The sequence below is a fragment of the Centroberyx affinis genome, unplaced genomic scaffold (assembly GCF_046629955.1).
Source record: "Centroberyx affinis isolate AG114_WGS23_722 - 3 ecotype Tasmania unplaced genomic scaffold, CSIRO-AGI_Caff_v1 ptg001058l_1, whole genome shotgun sequence".
In the NCBI taxonomy this organism is placed as follows: Eukaryota; Metazoa; Chordata; class Actinopteri; order Beryciformes; family Berycidae; genus Centroberyx; species Centroberyx affinis.
Genome location: NW_027279609.1, coordinates 939,789 through 965,923, shown reverse-complemented (window position 1 = coordinate 965,923; position 26,135 = coordinate 939,789). Strand labels below are relative to the sequence as shown.

The following is a 26,135-nucleotide window of genomic DNA, read 5'->3' as shown; positions in this document are numbered from 1 at the left end:
TCTGTTCATGTCGAGAAGGATGAACCAAATGCTGAGAAGTAGTTATGCCATGAGGGAACTTTTCACCAGATTCAATAGAAAGAGATGGACAGTATTTGAATCGAATGGATTTGAAATATGTAAGTAAGAAAATGTAAGAAATGTAAGAAAATGTTTAAGTGAAAGGATGCTGTATTTGTAATTTGTAAGATGATCAATTTTAATGTATTTCTGCCCACCTCTGTCAATAGAACAAAAGCCAATAGCTATAAGATTTAAGTGGGTATATTTTCAACAAAGTGGATGTGACTGTGAATAAAGTCTTACCATAATTTATGTAGGACTTGTTTCTTTCTGAAGTTGTCTTAGCCGTTGGCATTCCAAGTATTCCCAAAAGAACCTTTGGACATTTCATCTGTGATGTTGATGATGGGCGTTACTCCTCTGTGAAAAGAGCAGGGAGGTAACAAGTCACACTTCCATCCTAATGTAACAAATGAGTATAGACATGAAATGTCATTTACACAAAGAGATGTCACTTATAAAATTTCACAAGTATAACATACTGTATGTTAACTTACTTGTACCCTTCTAATGGCACTTGCACTACTCCTTCATCTTCTGCCAGCATACTCTGCTCCTCCTCCTGACGATTGAAAGATAAACAGTTTAATTGCATGAGAAAAATTAAACTTGAGATGCACATTGTGCAGATTGACAAGAAAAACAAGGCAACAGCCGACATGTGCATCACACTACTGCTTTCCAGAATTTGTCAGTTTGTCTAGAGTTGACATTAACTTGATATGAGAGACATGTACCTCTTCAGCGGTATCCACAAGTTTCTTCTTATTATGTTATTAACTTGATATGAGAGAAATATACCTCTTCAACAGAATCCTCAAGTTTCTTCTTCTTGCTTTCTGGCATGAGGTCATCCAGCCAGCTCATCTCTCTCTTGGTGAAGATACAGTCCATTAACTTCCTGATAAACACCAGAGCCAACACCTGCAGGATTGACACACTGCATTTGATTCTGCACCATATTCACAACATGCTTTATACTAATAGAAACACACATTATAACAGTGTGACTTCAACCTGCACTCAACACTTCAGTATCAAGCTATTGGTATCAACAACACCTTGCTTACATAAGACAATTGTACCAATAGTTGAGAATGGTGTATGACTATCCACTCCTGCAACCGTAGCTATGACATCATATGATATATAGCTCCAGTCTTAGTCATAGGATAGATTTCCATATTTTTGACACCAACTAACATCCTTTCTTTTCAAACAGAGCCAATGGCAGCTCTTTTTGGCTACTCCTGAAGATCACTGAAAATATGAATGGTAGAAATAGGTCTGTAATCTTTTCCAGTCAAGGTTAGGCAAGTATTGGTGAGGTCAAGTAAAAAACATAAAATATCATATCTAGATTGAGCATTACCTGAATTTTTATTATTTTTTGGATCGATTTTCACATGTCAGTCTTTGAAAGTTAGGGTGAAATTCTAGCCCATGGTCACTATCTAATGTGTTTTGACATTTATGATGAAAGCTATCTGCTTTTGGAAAAATATGGTGTGACCAAAATAAGAATTAATGGCTGAGTCCAGGACTAAAAATGTTTTTGAAGTGGTGTTTTCACTGAAGACACTTTTAGGCAGGATTAAGCTTAATCTGTGTCTTAATCTCATGAAAATGTCCCAACAAGACCCCAAATGGTGGCGATGGCACGATATGGCTGTTTACGCACCATCATGGGAAAGACAATGGCAGCCTTGGAGGTCTTGATGACCCAGAGCATGACCAAACAGCTGAGCTGGATGATGGTGAAGAGGTGGACCTTCCTCAGGGGCACATGACGCAGGTAGATGAAGTCTGGCTGGTGCTTGCCTGGCATACCAAACAGCTTCAGACGGTCAAAGAACTGGAGAGGATAAACAATAAACTCTTCTTACAGTTTTGTTCCAAAATGAGATTTCCACTATTTGAGGAAAGACACACCTACTCTTACAAAATGATTAATAGCACAAAATTAAAGTAAGCTTTTGGAAGAATGCTAGGTGTGGTAGAAAAATCAACACATGCCTACCAGGATGTTATGTTGTGTCTATGCTGACTCTAAGTCAAGACATAATATGTGTATTCCCATAGGGGGTTTATCTTGTTGTCTGCACTTGTCATGTGCTTGAAAGACACATAATGTAAATACCTTGTTCTTCTCTGAAGAAGTGTATGTAGCCTATGCTGTGTGCATCTCTTTTTCTTGCAAGAATCTCCTTTAATAAATATATACTCAAATAAGACGAACCTCTGACTCCATCAACTTTTATTCAACACTAGGTAAGGTCAGTGGTTGACAAAATTATAACACTTCAATAGACTGGATCACCTATAATTTATATTATGATGAATGATCCCCAAAATGTATAACTTGTACCTTAAATAGAATATTTCAAATACAAAGTTACAAAGTGCTTCACAGTTGGATGCTGAAATCAGATTTACTGTAAGGCCAGGGACATACTAGAAGATTACCAAGCCGATTAAAACCATATTTGGCCACCTCAATAATCGGGAGAGGAAAGTTGTATTAATAATAATAATCAATGATAATAACGTGGGGATCAGAATTTGAGAACTTGTGTCCTACAATGAATGTGAGTAACAAGCCTAACTACCATTTCCCTTTTTCTGATGAAGCCTTCTCACGTTCAGCTCTTGCTGAGAAGTGTACAGCCCACACACTGACTGGGTCCCGCTAGCCATGGCTTTGCCTAAATTCTCTTTTTGTGTTTTATCTCTGTTTTTTGCAGTGCATATTAAGGCACACTGCAATATCTTGTGGATTTATACTTATTGATTCACATTGGATAACCCAAATTCCCATGAAATTTGAGGGTGTGACGTCAGTGTCAACAGGATATTCTCAGTTATACCTTTAAGTGTGTGATACCCTGTCTAATTGTCTAGTGTGACAATATTGAAGACTGAGAGACAAAACAATCTCTGAAATCCATTGTTTTGTGTGTGATGCAATGTGTTTTCAAAATCGGTTAGGACTTTGAAAGTCTTCTAGTGTGTCCCCAGCCTGAGACAGAAAGACTGAAAGACTGACAACTGCAGAACATAATCATATCAAAGGTCACATGAGACCAATGCATACTCTCATACAGTGAATGTAATGTCAGCAAAAGAAAGTGCCTGAAAAAACAAAGACATTGAATCAGAGTTTACCTGTATGCCTCTGAGGGAAGATGCTCCCATGTAAAGGAATACTCCATACAACACAGGCATGGGAATGAACTAAAGGACAACAGAAACATTATTCAGTAACACTTAACATTTTTGGAGACCAAAACCAGTAGAAAACATTTGCAATATAAGACTACAAATAACCTACTGTATTCAAAAATCAACCTAAGAACAACAGATTGAGAAATGTACAATTTGTTAGGATACTATAATTGCAGAGGGATACTGAATGTCGCATACGCTGTTTATAATATCGACTTAAAATATGGGAGGGAGAGTAAGCTGCACAAAGATCAAAACGGACAAATGAGCAAACAGACCTTAAGTACAGACGTCATGAAGACAGAGCAGCCCATGAGGATGAAGATCATGAGGCCAGTAAAGCGTTGCTCTCTGATGCCAAGGAACTTGGGCTGCTCCCCGGGAGCTGAGCACTCTGACTCGAGCTTCAGGCTGTTGACGTGGGAGATGGAGAGGACAGTGGCTGCTACGAACCAGGGCAGGCCCATCAGAGAGCACACACCAAGCATCACCCCCACTATGAACAGATCCAGGTGGTACCCACAGCCTTTCTGAAGGGGGAGACGTCAGTGAAATCCAAAGTTAGAAGAATAATTTTGATCATGACTTGAAATCAAGATGCTTCCATGATGCAGTACAAGCCATCTAATAATGGAGTCAGACCCAACCTTTTCCAACCTCGGCCTGGAAAGTACCTTGAGTTTGTGCTCCTTCCTGTTGATGATGACAGCAGTGATCTGCTGGTCCATGAAGATGAGGATGGTGCAAAGCAGAGCTGGGACGACCGATATGACTGCTGTCCACCAGGGGTTGGGGCCCAACGGGTTGATGAACCAACCACGATCATCTCTGGTTGGCTGTTAAAGAGATGATTGTTGTTGCTTGTTCAGAATTTGTTGAAAAGTTTGTTGAAAAATGTTGAATACATTATTTTGCAGGCTGTTGATAATCTGTTGAATAATTTAATTTGCAGCCTAACTCACCTTAAACACACTGGGAACCTTTAGTTTTGGAGATGGGACCCCTAAGACATAGTCTATCATGACCATGGCAAAGATGGTGATGAAAACGGCAAAGTCACTGATGATGGACCTCACCTGAGAGAGAGGAAGAAATCCAAAGAAGAAATTCCAAATGACCTTGAATCATTCAGTTTTATTAAAATAATTATCCAGTGTAAACACACAAAAACAAAGGTTATTGGAAAAATGATTTTTTTCCCCTACAATCACACAGTACCTACATATGACCACTAGAGTGCCCCACTGCACTATGCTATACAGCCAAAGCCCCGTTTAACAGAGACAGCAGCTAGTTATGATGCACGATGTGTAATACCTTTGTAGGAAAGTAATTGCTGAACTTGAACTCCTTGAGGAACGCAGACATGAAGACAGTTGAAAAGAAGAGAATGACACACCAGAAGAGAACATCAGGAATGTAGGGTCCATGAGGGCCGCAGGCACTTCCCACAAACTCCCCTCGCTTCTCAATGCAGTCCTGCAACAACAGGTAGAGGGCAGAGCTCACCAAACTCACCATGGGATTAGCATTACACCGGTGCAAACAGACTCTAGGGTGCCACAGACAGGGTTTAAGAGCATCCCTGTCCATAAAAACTTAACGAAGTACAAAAAATTTGCTTTTATGGTGATTTGGCATGAGTAATCCAATGTAATCCAGCCCACATGTCCTTAATCTCCTCCCTTGGGCCTATTCCATCTGGGAGAGCATGCCACTTTAAGGGGAACAACCTAAATATGTTCATTTCAGTCTGTCTGCCTTTGTCTAACCAAATAATTTCCGCTGTTATGTGCATAGAAAACCTTCATGACTGATCGTTTTTGTTTTTTTGTGGTACCTTGACCTCCAGTGCCTCCCAGTAGATCTCTGAGGCAGTAACATTGTTGATCTCCCAATACCTCAGGGTGCCATTGGTGGGGTCAGAAGGCTCAACACACGAACATCTGTGGGAGCACATGAACATCTGGCCCACTAAATAATCCCTCATCTGTCAGGGATTTACCTCCAAGAAATGTACTTAGTAATTATTCATTTTTTTCATTATTTCATAGTTACCTTACAAAAAAAACCTAGATGAGCAAACGCATCTCTAAGTTGTCATAATTTGTGTGTGAGGAGGAAGTGTCCACATACGAGTACAGGGAGAGCTTCTCCAGGTTGTTGTTCTTGTTGAAGGGATAGTGTTCCCCCAAGTGGACAAGCTTCTCCAAAGCCTCGTAGATGAAGATGATGCAGATGAGTGAAGCGAAGGCCTCCTCTGTGAAACGTGTGATGTAACAAACCAGGGAACTGGCGTCTGTGGCCACCAGTGTAATGCAAAGAAATGCTGTCCACAACCCGATACAGGCTCTCAGCGAGAGATAGGACAAGCCATAGTCCCTATGTGGAGACAGAAGAGCAAAAACATAGCCATATTCAATATTAAAGCACATCATGTGTGGATTATTTACAATTTGTAATGCTGTGGATTGGAAGAAGTCATTATCACAATGAAATATAATGGTCTTTTTTTCTGTCCATATATTCAGAACATTAAATGGTCTATAGGAAGCCGGATGTTGGAGAGATGATACACACATTTCCACAGAACTTCTCCCACAGCCCAAGCCGATAAGCATCAGACAATGTAATCACAATGACAAATACAGATGAAATGCACTGTATGCCCTTAGCAGTCTGGGCTACATGCCATGGGTTTTAATGCTGTATGCCATTTAGTGAGATGATTTGGCATGGGAATTCATAAAGCTTGTGCCTGTGATCAGTATACAGTGTGATGAAAGAAAGAAAACATACTTGCAGAATTTGAACAATATCTTTTCAAATACAAGCACTGGCCCTGTGCTGCCCAGAATGGTAAGGGGCTGCCCAGCAAACAGGGAATAGGCGATTCCTGTCATTGAGGCTCCAAACAGCGACTCAATTGCACTCTGGGGGATGAGAAAGGACAGAGATATTATTGATTGAAGGTTACCCAAAAAATCTTTACCATACCAAACTAGAGCTATCATTGTCTGGTTGCAAGTACTGAATGGTTGATACAGAGTCTTGAGGCAAATTACATGTCTGAGGGGCAAAAGCAGTGTAAAACAGAATTGGCAGCACTGTGAACACTGAGAGGACAGGGCTGGTGCCTTACTATGCGTCCTTCCGTTGCCTCGCCCAGTAGTCCTCCAAAGGTGATGACAGGGGACATGCAGGCGCAGTAGAGGAACAGGAAAGAGGCCAGACACTGCAAACTAAAACCATCAAGGTAGTCGGACAGGTAGTGAGGTGTCTTGCGCTTGATGTCTTGTAAGAGACCACCAAACAGCCTGGGAATAGAAAAAATTCATACTAATCATACAAAGTTTGCCATTCAGGCTCATACTAAATTAACCATTGCAGTCATTTTCAGAAAATTAAGAATACTGCTTATACAATATACTGTACAAGATATTTTGAGATGGTATTAGATATCAAAGTGAAGCCATGGTGTTTCCAAAAAGTAAACAGTTAAGACATTTTATACCTAAAGTAGTTTCAGATTTCAGTCTGACAGCTTCATTCTTGAAGACTTCTTAAGACTTTTTTTTGTTTTTGCTGACTTGTTTTTCCCTCCATTGCAGGATATACAACATTTAACTCTTGAGTATGACTTGGAGTGATATATCCCTGTGATAGAAAAGGCTGGCTGCAAATAGAGAGCTCACTGCAGTGGGTTGCCATGGAAACCACTTTATGGCTACAGCTACTACTGGGGCTGAAACAGACAAAGTTTAACCAGAAATAGACAGGGCACATTTTTAGAAAATCTGTTTACATTCTAGAACACTAGTAGTTTGGCATCAATTGGTGTTTTTTAATGCATTGCTTACCGTCAACAACAAATCCTATGCAAATAACAAAATCAGCAATGATTTCATTTCAAGTCTCGTTCATGTAGCCGGTGCCCAATGAAGCCATGTCCCAGCAGCCATAGAACTCCATTGTATTAAAAAAAACTATTTAAAACATGTCAAAGAGCCATGCCGTTGCTCTGGGCAGCATATTTCATCATCACGATGCACCGGGCCAGCCGACTTTTTCCTCAAACAACTTAATAAGCCGGCTGTTAACACTTTGCGATCTCAGGAAAGTAGTTCCATAGCACTGAAAATAGTCCCCGGCTTAATGAAGAACTTGTTCCCATTTGAATTTGATTTGGTAATAACTACAACAGTCTGACTTTTCGTGGTAACAGTTAGCGATTTTTAAAATTGAAACTATGTCTTTGTGAGCTGTATTTCAAGGTTTTTAGCTTACAATTGGAGCCAATGACTTCCGGGTTGAAGGCTAAAAAACGGTACGTGGGAATTCAGAAAGTAACAGGAGTAGAGCAAACGCATTGTTGATTTTGTTATTTTCATAGGATTTGTTGACGGTAAGCAATGCATTAAATAACACCGGCCTTATCCTTTAAAGACTGTTTTCATTTAATACTCATACACTACTCATACACTACTGATTTACTTATCATAATTCATCCACATGCCCTGTATCTTCCCTATACCTGCATGAGTTTATTTTTTGTGAGAAAACACTAGAGGAACAACCCTTGGCACTGAGAACACACATGTCCATCTTCTGAATTACACTGCATTTAAAGAAGCACACACTATTATCTATCACATAACTCCATATTTACCCTGTAACTGCAGTGTCCACCAAGTTCTTTTTAAAATATCATAAAATAGAACTTTGTAGGTATATTGCAATGCAAAACTTTTGGTGGCTGAAAAGTGAACAAATGTCCAGTTCTAAATAACTTCAATAAAGAAGCTGCAGTGCAGTGAGTGGGCTGCTTGCTGTAGTGCCGCAGAGCTACATATCCACAGCTACACATCAGGCTGTCTCACTTCATCTTTTGTCATCCCTGCATAAAGCCCTTCACAGGAATACTGGCTGATCAGAATTCACTGTAACCAAAAACACTGGTGTCTTTTTCTTTTCTGACTCCCCCACCTTCCAGTGCGCTGCAGCTCAGGACCCCCATGGCCACCATTCTCCTCTTCCTCTCCGTCATCTGCTAACCCGTTAGGTAAACCACTGCTTTTCTTCCGCTTCTCCTGTTCAACAAACAATGCACAGCAGTTGGGTTCTTCTTCTTACAGTCATATGAGTTTAGGAAACCTCATAAATGATACATTTGATCTGAAAAAATGTTGTCATCAGAAAGAAAGAAAGAGGAGTTCAAACTAACCTGAGAAGGTACATTTTTGGGTGGCTCTATCCGTATGGATGGGTCCCATTCCCCTGGAGGCAGGACTGTCACTTGATCAAGGAACTCATCAATCCCAGCAATCAGATCATTCCGGTCCTTAGCTTTGTAGGCAACATCATGGAAAACCTGGAAATGAGAAAAATAATTGTCTGAATTCAGTCCTGTCTGAATATATTAGTATGTATACTCGTACTTGTAGTATCACTGTAACAACAATAAAAGAAATACAGTATCAGCACTTCAAAACACTTAGTGTTAAAATGTAAAATATCACATTTCATCAAATCAGTTCAGTCTGAATTGAAAATAATACAGTTTGGATTCTGTCAAAGCCCATGTTTTTGTCAGTGATGATAGAGATGGCAGCCTGAGTCCCTGACAAAAAGGAGGACATGAGGGCTGACTAATCGCCAAAAGTATGTCATTAAAACCTTGAGTTGAGCTCATGCTAAGAAGTGTTCCGTCACTTCAGGAATTTGATGAGATCTGCTGGACTGTGAAGTTATGCAAGCTGCGTAAACTCAATCAGCTGTGGAGAATCTGAATATGACATCTGGTTGACATTTAAACCAATGCACCAGTGCTTTTTTCCAAAACATGAATTAATAAATAAATAAACCTGACAGCATGTTTACCTAGTAACAGCATGTTGATTAGTGAAGATTCTTACCTCATCTGTCATAAGTGTTGCGATGGACCTTCCAATCTCATGATACTGAGGCCCTCTGCCCATGGGCCCTAACAGGATAAACAGGAACCTGAAGGCAAAAAGAAATCAGTGAATACATAGTTGGTTCGGCTGTATTTATAGATTGTTGTTGTGAAGTGCTTTTGGCAGAGGTGCGACCAAGTCAACTTTGCTCGAAACCCACGTCAGTCTCAAGTTTTGAGGCTCAAGTCTAAAGTCCATGTCAAGTCCATGTCATTAAGGTCAAGTCTCAAGTCTAAATGTAGAACACCAAATCAAGTCAGAACAAATCAAGAGTCCAGTATCAATTCATTATGTTTAATTGATAGATGATTATAGATGATTTCTATAATCAGTTTCAACTTCAATAAATTCAATTCCATACAAATTCAGAAAACGGAATTTAAATTCAGTTGTCTGGTGGAACAAATCTCATAACATTTAATCAAAGTCACAAGATCTTTTGTCACGACTTTAGAAACCTTTTCAAGTCATCAAAGTCAAAGTCAAGTCCCAAGTCATCAGAACCCAAGTCAAGTCAAGTCTCATGTATTCTCTTCATGCATGAAGTCAAGTATCAAGCAATTCAAATTGTCAGTCACATGACTTCGACTCGTTTCAGACTGGAGTCCCCACCTCTGGCTTTTGGCTATATGGTGGGTCATGGTCCTTCCAATCTCATGTTTTTTATACATTGTTGACAGTCAAAATGGAATCACAACCCATTAAGTTGCAGCTGTAAGTGTCAGATAGGGTTCAAAGCAGCGTTAAGAAGAGATATTTGTGAAATGTTGTGTGAAATGTGTGTTTGGTTGGAATAAGGCCAAGTTGTGCAGTAACCTTGTGGCGATGGGGACCTCAGCCAGTCCGCTGAGCAGGACCGCAGGGGAGAGGCGGACAAACGCCACCACTGGCTTGTTTAGACACTCCACCTCTCCCACCAACACATTACACGCCTCTGCCCCCGGTGGGATCTTCTTCATGAAATGAAGGTCTATCTGAAAAAGGACACAAAATACATTATATAGAGTATCATGTTAAGGGTTTAGACACCCTTTCCCTTTCCTCTTAGCTTATCGTCTAAGCGGCTTGGACTGAGAGGATGAGTTGAAAAGGCAGAAAAATCATTCAAGTTCAAAAGTGCATTCTATAAATAAGCGATTATATTTACTGTTTATCCTCACAGTACATCTGAATGAAACTGGTTGGATTCCAGGACAGCCAGCTTTGTGTGTCATAACACATAATATTCATAATAACAACTGTATAGATCAGTGGTTCTCAACATGGGGTCCGGGGACCACCAGGGGTCCTTGAGGGGGTTCCAGGGGGTCCCAAGCAAATTGATGAATTGTTAAACTTCACCATTATTTAATTTACAAGAAGTTAACACAATTAGAGAATGTAGAAGAACGACTGTTTTGATCACAGTTTCACTGTTATCTCTCTACCTACAATACAGATAGTCATGGAATTCTGGACAAAATCATATCTAACAATAAAAAATATTCTCAGATTTGGGTCAGAGAGGCAAAACTCATCAAATGGGGGTCCGTGGTTCTAATGTGGGCTAAATTAGGGGTCCTTGATATGAAAAAGGTTGAGAATCACTGGTATAGATTAATTGTTATGAAACATTACAAAAGATTATTGTCATATAGATGGATGGTATGATCTGTTACATAATATTTCTAAAGGATGTTCCCCAAGTAGGACCCCACAATGTACATGCAAGCTGACACTGCTCCTGGTACAGTATATACAGTATATTCTGCTCTTCACGGCTATTAAACTGCACTGTATAGCAAATTTCCCATTGTTAATAAGTGTTGATTTTTCAGTGACAAAAGTTGACAAAAGTTGTTTGTTCACTCATAGAGCTGATATGGCTTTGAGGCAGGTGTTCAAAACTATCAAAAGTATCTTTTTAATACTTGATGGGTTAGGACTGATATAAACACTGGCATAGTGTTGGACTTTTACACTCTCAGATTTAAATTAACACTGACAATTTTGTTGTGTGAATCAAATATAGAATTTGTAGCTGCAGACACAGGACTTTTAGTGGATCCAGTGGCCCTGATATGGATACATTGCAAACTTAATGGGTTATGTAGACACTAATTTCGCCTACACACTGGAAAGAGGATGCTATGGATGATTTGACACCATCTGAAATGAGATTGAACAATCTGCACTGATCTCTCCGAATACTTTTTTTCATTCCATATATAGCATTGAGTGCATTGAAAATTTCTACATGGCTCAGTGAACAGGACAAAGCACATTAAACAGTTTGACTATGCAGTACAATGGGACTTGGACAAAAGGTTGGGGTCATATGCAAAACGTTTCTATGGGGATTGTATCTGTGTGTGGTTGGCATGTGGTTATCTTCAGTGTTACAGTAATGGTGAATGGTGGTGGATGGATGACATCGCTGCTTTATCATACTTAGCATGGTTCTAATCCTAATCCCCTAATAGAGGAATTTTCCATTAACAATACCAGCCAGGACTTATTGTTCACTATCCCAAACACAATTAAATGACATTCTGTTCATATTCTGTCAAATGTGAGCATTCTAAAATGCATTTAAAAGATACAACTCCACATTAGCACAATAAATTGGCAGGCAGCTGTGCATTGTGTGTACTATACCTTGCTGAAGTCCACAGCACTGTTCTCTCTACTGACGTCCCCTTTTCCATCTGGACCCGCTAACTGACACTGGGAGGACATCATCTGACCTGGATAATTCACAGAAAGAGAGCGATGGATCAATTAAAAAAATATTTAGGCAAGAACAACTCTAACTTCAAACTCCAATTTCAACAACAGATCACACCACCAACACTTTGACCACGGAGCCGGACCAGAAGCTGCAGATCTAATGTCCCATAGTTAACTGTGTGATCTACTGTGTCTTAATGTATTCACAGAGCACTGAGTGACTAAGTGTGTATCGCTAGAGAGAACAGAAGTGTGAAGATTACATCGCTGAGGAATAATGGAAGACAGCAACGACCATTGTGAATGTGAATAAAGCTTGTCCACCAGGATTTTCATCAATGTTGTTGTCTCGAAAAACCCAGGCAGATAAAAACATGATTGTTAGTCCCAAGCTGCCTGACGGGATTGCAGGGATTTAGTTTCTGTATCCATTAAACAAGAGGGTCAAAAATTAATACTAATTACAGTGTTTAATATGTTTACAAAGCATGAAGTGGAGCTTATCAGTGATTGCTGCTTTGAAATTAGCTTGTGGTTTGCGACGCTGGTGAAATTAACATGCCCATGATGTGTCACTCAGAAATCTAGCATACCAGAAAATGATTCACCAAAGAGTTTGATGCATTCTGCGTGCACTGATTTTGTCATGTGGACTGCTGGCAAACTTGAAGCTTATGAAACATGTTTGGCAATGTAAAAGGCAATTAATGCTTCCAATTATGAGCCTGGATGTCTTGAACTAAATTTAGCCCAGAATCCAACCAAACAGTTTCATAAACAAATTGCTGTGAAGATCAACAGTAAATATATTCACATATTTATAGAATGTTCTTTTGAACATGAATATTTTTTTTCCATCCTCCTAGTCCAAGCTGTTCAAATGATGCCATGTCTAAGCTCTTTACATGATGCTGGAAATACTGTATTTTGAGTCTTTTTACAAAGAGACCTTCCTTTCATGAAGAAGAGCCCAGAGGCATGTTCTGTGTTGGTGGGAGAGCTGGAGTTCAGCACTAGGGCTGTTTCAACCAAACACACACTAACTACACTTCACCATATGCAATGATTATTGCAATTCTGTGCAATATCGCATATGTGTCTCACACTGCGACAAGTAGAGAAAACTTGTACATATAGTGTTCCTGTTCACTTTGCCTGTCTGCAGCAACCACCAGGTCAAATACCTGTTAAATGTTATTCACAAATACATTTCTGCTTCCAACTCGGTTAACTTCCAGAAACATCTTCCTGTGTAGCTGAATGTGTGGCTTCTCTACAAGTAATTTATCCTTTTCATTATCTACAACCTCTTGACCAGAAACTTGAGATACAAAAACCTTTTTTCAGTTGCCAACATGTATTGACACAAATTATGAGAATACCCTCTCCAACAGTTTTACAGTGTCTTGGCTGGCAAAGACAAGATACTGTATAAATTGCTTTCTTGTTCCTTCTTGTCCAGCGGCTGAATATCGCACATAATCAGCAGGTGTTGGCTGTGACAAGGGGGCAGCGGAGGGGTGGGAGGTGGATGGGGTCAGGAATGGAGAAGAGATGGGAGGAACACACTGGGAGGAACAGAACTGGCAAGAGGTGTGTGATGCAGCTGATTCTCACTATTAGACCCAGCTGCCATGAATGGGCCCCAAAGGGAGGACTTAAGGGTAGAACAAAGAGATGGGTAACCTGCCACTGTGCCATACACATGAGCATACGCACAAATAAACACAACACATACACACCTATATGGACGCACATACACACACAAGCACACACACACACAAAAATGCAAAGATATAAAGATACACAAGCAAATTCACACAAAACCAGACATGGCAAGAGGAGATAAGAAGGTAAGATATTAACATTGTAATGTTCAATGAAGTTAAGACTGTGGGTGAATAAGACAGACACACATCACATCAACACTATTGAAAAGATTCATTTGCATCCTGATCACAGATCCAATAAGGAATCCAAGAGAGTTCTGTATCAAAGTCCTCCACTTTCCTCACCATTCTTGTCCAGGTGGAGCTCGGACGCCCGTCGGCTCATGTCAGCAAAGGAGCGTACGATTGGCAGGCGGTTAGCCAGCTTCTTCTGGTTCTGGTGATGGTGCTGCTTCAGCAGTGTTTCACGCATTTTCTTCCTGAGCTCATCCCCAAGTGGAGAGTACAACTCCTGGTGATCCAACACCATGTCTGTGGAAGACACAGTCAAGCTGTTTGCATCCACATTTCAGGACTCTAGCTGAGGGTTTTATCCAGCGTGACTTACAATGACTGCAAATGAAGAATAAGCTTAAATTCCAAGATTGACAGCTACAAGCAAACAAGAGTAAGACCCACCCAGACAGCAGATGTAACAAATATTCCTCTGTAGGTAAAAAAGTGAGAAGCAAGCTGAAAGGGATTTTTTTTTTGCTTCAAAGCTAAAATTTGATTGAGTTTACCTTGCAGGAAAACCTTACACCATTTGCTTTCTAGTGTATAGACTGTATAGACTAAAATGGTCACCAAGACAATCTCATAGCACAGCAGTGTAGTAAATCTATGATATTCATTCGTGGAGTTTTAGGGCCAACAAAGCCAGTCACTTGGTACCACAGTGTCCCCACTACACTATTTACCTGTGATCTCTTCAATGGAATTAGCTCTCATGTCCAACAGCACAGTGCCGTTGATAATGCAGCTGCGGAGCTCAAACAGGCTGTGTAGAGACAGGGTGGCTACGTAGGGTTTGCTCCACCGCTCCCCTCCGTCCTCCACATCCTCTTCAAACTTCAGCCACCTGCAGCAGGAGTTTGAGTCCCAGTCACAACAGAGCAGCAGACAGGGGAGAGGCGACGTCCATGACAGACAGTTGGCCTGCCATCTGTACTAGGCTGCAACGACAACACTCGCTCTCATGCTCTCTCCCTCTCCTGATCTCCCCACATTAGCCTCTGAATGCTTCTTTCTCTCTCTCACTGTCTTTCTGTGCTTCTCTTTTTTCACTCTCTTCCTCTATATTTCACTCTTTTTTACTCAGTTTATCTCCTTCCTTATTGCCTCTTGTCAGGGTGTCATTGTATATAAGTCATTGGCTTACCAGGTTAACAGAAAAAAACATAATTTTGTCAATTTCTAAACGTCTTGCTTGAATATTGACAAGTATCAAAGAGAGAAAGAAAGTAACATAAGAAGTAAGATGCTCCAGCAGTTACGACAATGACATCACCTAGAGTAATTGCAAACGTTTGACGCAGGTCTGCGTCTCTAATCAACGTAAGTGAGATCACCAGCATGACAGGCCCATTCAATCAAAGCTTTCAGTAATGCCACTGGGTGAAGAGGCGATGTGTAATCACATGATGGCCTCCAGTACCTGGCACTTTCCCTCCAGTCGGAATCCTCCCCATCCCTCAGGCAGATCTCATCCAGCTCTGTGAAGAGGTCATGAGGAAGGTGCTCCTCATCATCATCCTCTGTCCCCAGCAGGAACTGCACTCTCTGGGAGGGAGTGTCTGGGAACACAGTGGTCAAAATTCAATGGGTCATACCAGGTATCTTAAGTCGGCGGTCCTCACAAGCGAGTTCAACCAAAGAACGATTTTCCCTTTTCAGGTTGTTGATTTGATTTATTATCAGAGGAGGCTGAAAGGCTGAAAACTATTCAGTATTTCGCAAGAAAAAAAGCAGAAATTAGAGAAAAATCTGAAAAAATAGACATGATAATACATTTTTATAGTAGAAATACGCTTTTTTCCTTTTCCATTAAACATCTCGCGACCCCCTGAAATTATCTCGCATCCCCCTGAGGGGTCCCAACCCCCAGGTTGAGAACCACTGTCTTAAGTAGTAGTAGAGAGTTAGAGTTAGTTAGTAGAGTAGTAGAGTAAGAGTTCAGCTTGATAAAATGATTAAGTACATAATTCCACTATGAATGTGATTCCAGAAGGCAACATGCTGTGGGCTCCAGTCTCCAATCATGTAAGTACAATAAAAATCGAGCCACATTCCCAAGTGGAAAGACGAAGAACGAAGGCAGAACCAAGTGTGTGTTATAATGCAAGCCAGTCAGTCTTTGTTTAAACTAGAGGATTGTGGCCAATACCATAAGCAGGAGACTCTCTGCCCTCCGCCAAGGCGAAGTCCCGCTCCCTGCTCCTCTTCCTGTGTTTGTGTCCATGATGGCGATGCCTGCGGTGGCTGCGGTGTCTGGTGCTGCCCAAGGGGACATGGACCCCGATGTAGAGGGTCCTGTGGCCTGGGGACACATCCCATAGAGAGCAGAGGAGGATCAACTCCAATGTGTGTGTGTGTGTGTGTGTGTGTGTGTGTTTCAAAAGCTTTACAGACAATCATTATGATTTTAATTATTATGGTTAACCATTACTCTCCTGCACTACTCCATTAAGCTTTCCATTATATTTCATGGATTTGTGCTAGATCCTGACCATTTTTAACTGTGATGAAGTGCATTGCTCATACAGATAATACATAAGAACATAATGCTTACTGATGCTATATATGATACCACACTGAGTATCAAGTCAATATCACCTGTTATGGTTGCACAATAAAACATTATCAAAATTATGTACACTACATAAAAATAAGGATTTTTAGTTATGAAGTTGATTCTGTTTGGAACCTTTCATCCAGAAAAAAACTTTTTGTAAAAGGCTAAGGCAAAGATGCTTCTTGAGGATAAAAGGTTGTAAAAAAAAAACCAACAACAAGGAGGTAGAGTTAATGGTCTCTTCTTTTGTACTCTATCCACACTGTCAGTGATTCACAATATGGACAATAATGGATAAGACATTTTTTCAGAATGTACATTATAAAACAATCATCTGGACCCCATTTATAAAGGCAGTCAAAATGGATAACATTAGTCTACTTTGTCACATTTCCCTGTGCTATTAACCTTGCCATATAACATTAACTCAATTCCCTGTGCTATTAACCTTGCCATATAACATTAACTCAATCCTCCCTCTCATATCATTAGTATATTTTGAGCAGTGTAAAGCTCTTAGAATGTTTCAACTATAACATCTAACATAGAAGAACCACGAGGGCTCGACTCCCGGATAATCCCCTGCTACATCTGGTAGTGTAAAAAAATTGGTTCTGAAACTACTGACCAACTTGTTATATACATAGAGAGATGCTTTAGTTACATCCACAAATACAGGGAAAAACCAACATTCAGACTTCCCTCTGTGATGCTAAATCTGTTTTAGTGTGAGGTGTTTTATTGCATGGTTTTAAACTTCTCATGTCCTATAGATCAAGCTCAATGCTAACAAGTTGTGGATTGCAAATATAATGATTTTGAATCTGCATCTTTTAGATCAATGTTTATGATGGCAATACAAAACACCATCTCAGGTGCTCTTTTTGGATCATATCTAGTTAGTGAGAAGGACTTGGCTTATTGTCATGGACTTTAAAACTTTGGGGCATCATCATTGTTGTTGAAGAATAAAAGACTGAAATTCAGCAGGACCTGTTCAGTGTTTCAGAACTTCACGGTGGTTGTTCATTTATTTTGACTATACCATATAAAAACCAACCCTCAAATATATATATGATTGACTTTTTTTTCTGTATCACAGAAGCAGAAAAAAGTCAGTTGATACTAATGTCAGTAGTTACACTACTGTGTGAGAATGACCGTAATCCACAATGAATCGGATGTGTTCTCCAGTAAAGATACTCTCATCTTCTCTGGGAAGGTACTTACAAGAAGATAAAGTACTAAAATATAGCACTCTGCTGTTACACAAGCCTTTTTCCACAAATGGCAAGACAGCATTACTAAACACTGCCAGAGAGTCACTGTGACTCCAGTGCTGTGCATCAAATACATGTCTGGATATAGGACTGAAATGATTTGTAATGAATAAGATAAGATGAAACTTAATGATCCCCATGTGGGAAATTGGGGATACAGGAAAGAAAAAAGGAATATAAATATGAATACAGCCAATGGAAGGTAATGTAACTAACAATTCCAACTTGTCAAGAACATATTAAGTGAATGAAAACATATAAATTAAAGATATGAATAAACTATGAGTTACAGCATTATGAGGGTGTGAACCAGTTGAATATATGAGACAAAGAGAAATTAATGAAAATGTGTATTGCATGAAAATATACCAGAAGATGAAAAATATTCAGTATGAAGTCAGTGAGAAATATGAAAAATAGCAAGATATATGCAATACATGAAACAGGAAACAAATGCATATACAGCTTAAATATATGATGTGCAAAATGTAATGTCGTAATGACTTCATAATGAGAGATTTATGTATGTTGCCTGTTTGTAAGTTACTTTGCATTTTTGCATAACCCGTTGTTTTATGTGTCTGCACTTGTGTGCTGCCTGTTTGTAAGTGGTTGTTACTTTGTGTAGCCTTCCCTTTTGTCTGTTTAATGGAAAAACACTTTTCATTAAACTGTCACTCAGAGCTCTGTGTGAGTGTTTGTGCAGATATGTGCGAATGAGAGATAGTGAGAGAAAGAGAGAGAGAGAGAGATAGAGAGAGGCAGAGACAGAAACAGAGAGAGAGAGCATGTCAGTGTGTGCACTCCCATGTATTCTCCTGCTTTGTTGTCCATGTTCAGTGAGTGACTCAGCCCACTCACGACTCATTGCACTATGAAATGAAGGTTCAGACAACCCCTGCACATATAATGCTTTCCAGAATGACTGGTAAAGCCTTACCAAAAATGTTGTTTATATACGTAACATATGTAATTCACTATATTGCTTAGAAAATGTCTGTTGTTGTCTAATGATTGTCTAAATTATTGACAACCTTTCTTGCAAACCTAATTCAAGTCTTTCTAAGTTTGTTTGGTAAAATGTAACTAAGGTTTAATATTATCGCATTCTATGAAGCTTGCCACATACAGTATAATCCTTTTACATGTGCTGACAAGCCTCAAATGCATCTCAATGGGCTTTTAATTATGTGTCAGGAGTGGCTATTATTTACTCATATAGCAGTGTGAACTGTGTGGTTGAGACTCAGGGAGTGTAAATTAGCCTAAAACTGACTGTACTACAACTTTCCATTAAGACAGAAATGACAAATTTTACATTATTTGGTGGGCCTTTTTTTGCTATTAGCCTCTAGAGAGCAATTGCAAAGAGGAACCTAACTATATAGTTGTTAGGGACTGTGTTTTCTCAGAGCCTTGATACCTTGGCCTTCTATTAGTCAAAGAATGTGTTTTCAATTGCACCTTATAAATGCAGCTAGTCTAGTGTCATCTAATGTCCTCAGGCAAGCTCCCAAGTCTAGCAGAACTATTAGCCAAGCATGAGGCAGACACTATACACTGAAAGGCTTAAGATTCCTTTAAGGCTAAAGAAGACGTGCATACTGTGCATACTGTGTCCATCCATGCAGAAGTACATGGGGAAAGCAGCTGTCCGTTAGTAGCAAAGCTGTGCAACATGTGCACATATCTCAATCATACTGTTTGGATCCATGCTTTGTATGTCCCTGTTTTACAGCGATTATGAAATGACTGATGCAGAAGCAGCTCACCCACAGTTTCTACCTCCCACTGCTCTTATCTTTTGGGAAATATTGGAAAAAAGCTGTCAAGAGGAAGCCGTCTTCCTGAGGACAGCGTAGGTGGGCTCTGCTGCAGTAGCCTCTCTGTGCTCAAGCCCTTCCTGCATTCTAATGATCAGTGTCTGTCTGCATACCTTCAAGATCTTCCTGCTCAAAGTTGGTTTTCAGCTGGGAGCGGGCCCCGCCTCTGTCCACCACCGCCTCATCATCATTCCTCTGTTGAACACATAGACAGACAGATGCACACACACGCGCGCGCACACGCGCACACACACACACACAGTGTTGTCAGAATAAATTACAAGATTAGAATTTTCTCACCTTTGCTGTTGCATTTATAAAAACACTATTCAAGTGCACAGTCATAACAACACAGCAGAATGTACCTCCTAGAAACATTGTGTATCTTGTAATACACTAATGTATTATCCTTCTTCTGTGAAAGCACAAGCATGCTGAACAGTGCTTGTTGACCCTGGTGTTCCCTCACAGTAGTGGGCTTTATGTACAAACACATTATCCAACTGAATAACACAGTTTCCATGGAAACTAATTGCCCAAGTCCCATCATCTTGGAGAGGAAACAGGATCATCTTAGTCCACACGGAAAGCTTTTCATAACGGGGCAACAAAGCACCTTCCTAAGACTGAACTCCAGTTTCAGTTCTGTTTGCTGTGCTTGCTTTGCAGCGACCCTGTACTATTTTGTTAACAGTACTTTGCATCCATAAAATCATAAACTGAAAAGTCGAATCACTACTTGAAAATCATTTAATTAAAAAAACATTGGTCTCATTGAGCCTGGTTGAGAGAGAGTAAAGTAATGTACCCCCCTCCTTAACAATGTAACAATTACCCCATTATCATGCTTTTGTGGGTGAATGTTACCCCAAGCATATACCTGATCATATGTAATAAACTCATCATAAAATATTTAATCACTTATTTGATCTTCCTACCATCAACAATGCTTTTCCAGAGTTACAACAATATGTTACATTTGCTATAAAGTGGACGAGAGAGAGAGAACAATTCATTAGGCCATGATTCCACATTGGCGGAATTCATTAATGATGATCAGCTGCTATATTATGTTACTTATTGTGATTATAGCCCTACTCCACCTGGAGTTCAGCCAAACATGTTCTCTGTTATGTGTGTGAGTTTCATACTGTCACCAGGTCACATAGACATTTAAACAAGGAAGTGACACAAAGCAAACATTGCAAAAAGAACATAATCCTAAGCGCAGGGCTTTTGTCAGATTACAAATGGGAATATTGAATGACCTCAGAAAATGTCATTAAGGCTGTCTGATCAGGATTTTATAGATTCCCCATGGATCCCTCCCTTAAAAGTGCATCTGGCCACCCATTCTCTATGTGATCGAACTCACAATGCAGTTACCAGAACCAGTTAAAATGTTTGACGCATCAACACAGAGAGATGCAGCAGGAGTGTGTGAATAGTAGGCCTTGGTATTGTCGCTGGACACGGCTTAGAGCGCCTAGATCTGGTTGATTAGAGTCAGATCAGTGGTGTTGATGAGAGAATCTGTGGTGTGAATGTTGGCCTGCTTATGCAATACCCAGGAAGAAGATGAAGTGAGAGGAAGATGGATGCTAAGTAGAGGAAAGTGAATGAATATCTATAATTGAATGGTTCTTGTCAGGGTAAAGCAGCTCTTGCTCTCCTGCTCTTGCCCTCTGTTGACAAGTCTGCATCTTGTACTGGAGCTAGAAATGCTGTAGCTTTTCAAACCATAGACACTTCTCTGACCGCCGAATCTGACCGCCAACACACTATCACAACTCAGCGTGAGCATTCACAGCTAAATTGTTTACATGTCTTATTAGATGGGCTACAGCCAAATAAACAGTAAACTGGCATGCTAATGAGTGCACAGAGCAGCACAGAGGTGATGTAACCAGTGCTCCCAGCTAAATGCAAGATTGCAATGGGGTGGGGGTGGGGTGACTGGCCACTGCTGTATTTCTGCAGGCTGGAGGCACGACACCAGCAGCCCACTTACTGTTATCTGGATGAAAAACACCAGAAGACACCTGAGAACTAAGCAGAGACATGTGGAGCAAAGCTAAGAAGAGAAGATGGTTAGAAAAAAACAACTGTCTGCTTTTAAGATGGTCTCCCTTATTCAGATAAAATCTATATATAATTAGAATAAAGTAGAAAAATCCTTGACTAGGTAAAAACAGAAATATTTAAATTACATTTTACATTTAATCATTTAGCTGATTCCCTTCTCAAGAGCAATTTACAGTGCATCCGCAGAATAATCTTAAATTCCTAGATCAACATCATTATAGCAGAAATCAGTCATCATATAATAAGTTTGCTAAAATGTTTGCTGAAGAATCTTTGAAATGTGTGACATAACTTATCAGTTAAATCAAAAGAATAAAAAATATAAATACTTAGACATGATTGTTTACTATTGCTGAGAGTCGTGTATGTGTACGTAGATTAGTGCATCAGTGGTATGGACTTAGGCTAAAACTCATTTGACACAGTCATTTACAGTAAATCCAAGCAGCAATTAAACCACACATCACTGCACTGCAAACAGCTGGGGCTGAGAAAGCAACATGTTTACAGACCACTGTGTTGATTAAGTGCTGGAGGAAGTTCTGCAGAATGCACGCAACCTGGCTCTTCCTCCACACACACACACACAGATTCACCTCCAAAGCATTTATCACAGTCAGCAAGTTCACAGTTTTTTTCATTATAATAATAATAGTGAGAGCTTGCTTGATGTCAGCTTCCCCCTGAGCCATCTTGACCACCAGTTGACCATCGGGGCATTATAATAATGAAGGTCCCTGCTGTTCACAGCTGCAGTGACACATGGGCTAGTCGGGCTAGTGAGGCCACGCTGCTGATGTTGATAATCTGGATACAAATACACAGAGCAAGGATCAGAGTCCCTGCTCAGATTAAACTGCCCATATTTGTTGCTAAAATACAACAGCACATTAGCCCATATTAAATGTGCACTGTGTTCACATACAGTGTGCATGTTTCTGAAAACTAACAATATTAATGTCCAGCACGTAAGCTGCAAATTGCAATGCATTCTGCTCTACATTCTGCTCTCGAGAAGCACTGGGTTGTGGCCCACTTTCCTCACTTTAACCACCTCTGTCTCTGGGTAGGGCTCACCTGCTTTACCCCCATATTCCTTGTTAATGAAGCATGTGAACCAGAATCAGTTAAGCCCTATCCAAACAGCAGTTGGTATGAAGCGACCGCCATGATGGCTTCCTGTTCTGTGTGGAAGAGTCAGAGAACCATATTTGAAATCTGCAAGAGGCCCACGTCAGACTCGCCCACAAAGCTGGCTTGAAGACACATTTTTGTGCTGTGTGAAAGAGATTGGACAAAAGAGATGCTAGGATATTAAGATGTTAGGACTATTGTCTATTATTATATGATATCAAATATCCAAAGATCACTTCAAATTAAGTGCTGAAGACTGCAGAAACCAAAGAAATGTTGAAATAAGGTGTAATTAATCCCTGGACAAACCCAAGCACTAACATCTGCCGCTTTTTAGACTAATAACCTACTGACCAGCAAAATCACATTAGAGCAGAGGACTGCTATTCAAACGGTGGCAGCTGAAGTGATATCACAGGATATGGCACATACTTGTGTCTGATCCCTACAGATGGCTGTGGCCATTTTGGAGCCATCAGTAGCAGCAATATCATTAACTGCACAGGCTTTCATGCAGCACAAAATGCACTGTAATCCTTAAATGTTTCTGCTATAAACTTCCAATAAGAGAAGGACACATTAGTCTGAGATTCAATTTTTCAGAGCTGCTATTTAAGGAGGTTTGCAGCCTTGAGCCCTCATTTGGGCAGAATTAATGTCTGCATCCAAGAGGATCAATGATCTCAGCACTTTTGTCTCTGTGAGAACTGTAAGAGCTTTTATCAAGCTCTTATCAAGCTTTTACGCTCATTTGGGACACTCAGAAAGAAGGTTCACTATTCACCACATGTTCTGAAATTCTGGCCTGTGTATCTAGGCCTATATCAGCCCTCTATCAACCACACAACAATTTGAAAATGTCATTAAGGGAGGAAGTACTTTACATCAACAAGGCAGTTAAACCAACATCACAAAGCCTTGAATCAGGCATGTTGCAACAATGAAACTCCCAAGCACCAAGCCTCGTCCTACATGAGAGAGACAAGGAACCTCCAAGCTCCCAGAATGCATCACCTCTCCCTCTGTTTCCTCTGCTATAGTATGTACAGTTCAAGTTGAGTCAGAGTGCAGCTGGTGGAGTCTGGAAGCTGAGCTGTGGGTGCAGCGATGTCCCACAGTCAGGACAGGCACTGTGCAAACTCCTCTACCCTCCTTCACAGCATGCCTGCCTGGGGGAAGCATTATGTTCTCCTGCTGTTGTTTCAAACAGCTATGATGTGTGAATGAGCATCTACATAGCCACCCGGCCCACGTGAAAGTACAACAGTGATATCACTGCTGCTGCCTGGCTTCTTATCAAAGACGAAGCTTGTGTCAAGCCACTGCCCCTGTCACTAAAGCTATGGATCAGCTTGTCGTCACCGTGGTTTATCATACTGCATCAAATCCCCTTGGGCACTCTGGATGTATTTCCAGTAGCTGCAGCTTGACCATTGAGCCCGCTCCACCCTGACCCCGCTCTCTTTAGAACTAGATTTAAGAAAAATCAATGATGTTAATCCACTTTCAATAAATTGATCCTAACAGATTCCAGTTTTACTGTGGTCCTCATATGATACAAGCCATAAAATCCAAGGAATGTTGAACAACTCACCAAACTTCTACGCCCAGATGAGAAAGGGAGGTGGACCTGAAAGACCATAAATCATCACTTTAGTTGAACAGGTAAACGGGTTCATGAGTATTTCTGTATCCAGTGTAATCTGGAAAGTATTGTGAACTTCCAACACAGGAATAAGCCATTCAAAACATTTCATTGGATGAGATATCTAGGATATTGACGATATTCAAAAGTTTTTGTTCCAGTTCAGATGAAAGCTTAATTCTGAGGTGTTATTAGATTTCTAGATTTTCTGTAACTGCTGAGGTCATGCTGAGCCCTTGCATTATTGAGACAAAGTACTCTGAAAGTAGTGTGCTCTATCTGAGACATTACAGTAAGAACCAGAGCAGAGAAAGTCTTAACCTCAAAGACATTTAGTCCACAGCCTGTCAGCTGACAAGCTTTAAACTAAATGGAAAAAGCAGTTTTGATGTAAACAGCAAATGGATAATGAAAGCAAATCTCTTCTGAAATGGTTAGAGATTGGTGATGGGGAAGAGACTTAATTTTCTTTCATCTGGATTCCTTTTCAAACTTAGGTTAAAGATGTGAGGAGTTAATGATTTGTCAAAAAAGTTACATTTGTCAAAAGGGAGTTTGTTTATTTGTGTGCGTGCGCTTGTGTGTGTGTGTGTGTGTGTGTGTGTGTCTGTGTGTGTGTGTGTATGTGTGTGTGTCTGTGTTTGTGTGTGTGTGTGTGTGTGTGTGTGTGTCGCTTTCTGCCTGCGTGTGCACCTGTGTATTATGTTAGAGCACCCTCTTCCCATAATGCATTTGCTACATTGTATAAATGTAAACCATAATCTATTGTCCAACTTATATAACATGGTGACAAGGGGTCACCTGTCTCAATGAATAGGGCATCTGCCACAATTACTTTTTTTTCCCATATAAAGCACAAGTAATAGGACATCAACTAATCACATGTGCAGCACAGAAAAGTTAATCTTGAAACATGATAGAAGAAGAAGCAAAAGAGGAGGAAAGCCTTCTGGTCATGCTGTTAGTTATATTATGTTTCACTTCATTTTAGCCAATTTAGAAACTAACCTTGGTGATGATAGATAGGATATAGGAAGATAAATTCACACTGTAGCTCACTAAATGAACAAATTAAATTTCCCTCACTGACCTGTGTCCAGATATTGCAAGTTAAACACACTATAATTACTTTTTGTTGAGGAGACAAGAAGCCATTTGTGTCACTGAGAAGAGCTCTACAGGTGAGTTAGTAAAACTGCTCAAAGCTCTACAGGTAGTTATTTCATCACATTGGAAAGATGACCTGGTATTGATTTCATATAAGAAAAGACTGTAGCCTATCGCCATTTTAACACGATTTTCCACACAGAATAGCATTTTGATAGATAACAGGGCTGGAGACTGGATGGAAATGTGCCTCGAAAAATAATCTACATAACTAGCCTATATAACTGTCATAAAATAACACGGAGTGCTCTTTACCGTTGGCAGCAGCGGCTCTATCTGAGCACCTTGGTCCTTCGGGTCCATCTTCAGCGTGTCAGACTCCAGTGTGCAGGCTGTAATCCTCGTCAGGTGTAGCAGTCACTGCGCGAGCACACAGCGGTCACATGTTTATATAGTCGGCGGACAGCTTGGTCGGCGATCGCCGCTAGCGCAGCTCTCATGCGATCCCTCTTGATAAACACATGCGCATCTCATTTGATGTTGACGCGGCACACTTCAAATCTTAACCAACTATTTCAGGCGCAAAAGTGAAAAGCTTGCCAAT

At 40.3% G+C, this 26,135-nt stretch overlaps 1 protein-coding gene across 1 annotated transcript; it reads right to left on the bottom strand.

The window, feature by feature from the left end:
• Nucleotides 1–344: 344 nt before the first annotated feature.
• Nucleotides 345–25,894, bottom strand: slc4a10b (solute carrier family 4 member 10b). Its single transcript, XM_071523013.1, has 25 exons — nucleotides 25,847–25,894; nucleotides 24,374–24,409; nucleotides 19,674–19,755; nucleotides 16,050–16,202; nucleotides 15,321–15,459; nucleotides 14,584–14,744; nucleotides 13,970–14,155; nucleotides 11,883–11,971; nucleotides 10,062–10,219; nucleotides 9,204–9,291; nucleotides 8,513–8,659; nucleotides 8,275–8,378; nucleotides 6,431–6,605; nucleotides 6,088–6,221; nucleotides 5,425–5,670; nucleotides 5,129–5,234; nucleotides 4,606–4,767; nucleotides 4,251–4,364; nucleotides 3,963–4,124; nucleotides 3,567–3,818; nucleotides 3,229–3,297; nucleotides 1,745–1,918; nucleotides 865–987; nucleotides 561–622; nucleotides 345–423 (listed from the first exon to the last, which is right to left on the bottom strand). Exons 1-25 carry the CDS (start codon nucleotides 25,892–25,894, stop codon nucleotides 345–347), a joined length of 3,249 nt encoding a protein of 1,082 aa, XP_071379114.1.
• Nucleotides 25,895–26,135: the final 241 nt, after the last annotated feature.

Coding starts and splice junctions, on each gene's coding strand:
- slc4a10b (XM_071523013.1), bottom strand. CDS start 25,894: ATGGACCCGAAGGACCAAGGTGCTCAGATAGAGCCGCTGCTGCCAACG. Junction 8,660..9,203: donor CAACACTTATGACAGATGAG/GTAAGAATCTTC, acceptor TCTCATTTCCAG/GTTTTCCATGATGTTGCCTA. Junction 988..1,744: donor CCATTGTCTTTCCCATGATG/GTGCGTAAACAG, acceptor TCAATCCTGCAG/GTGTTGGCTCTGGTGTTTAT.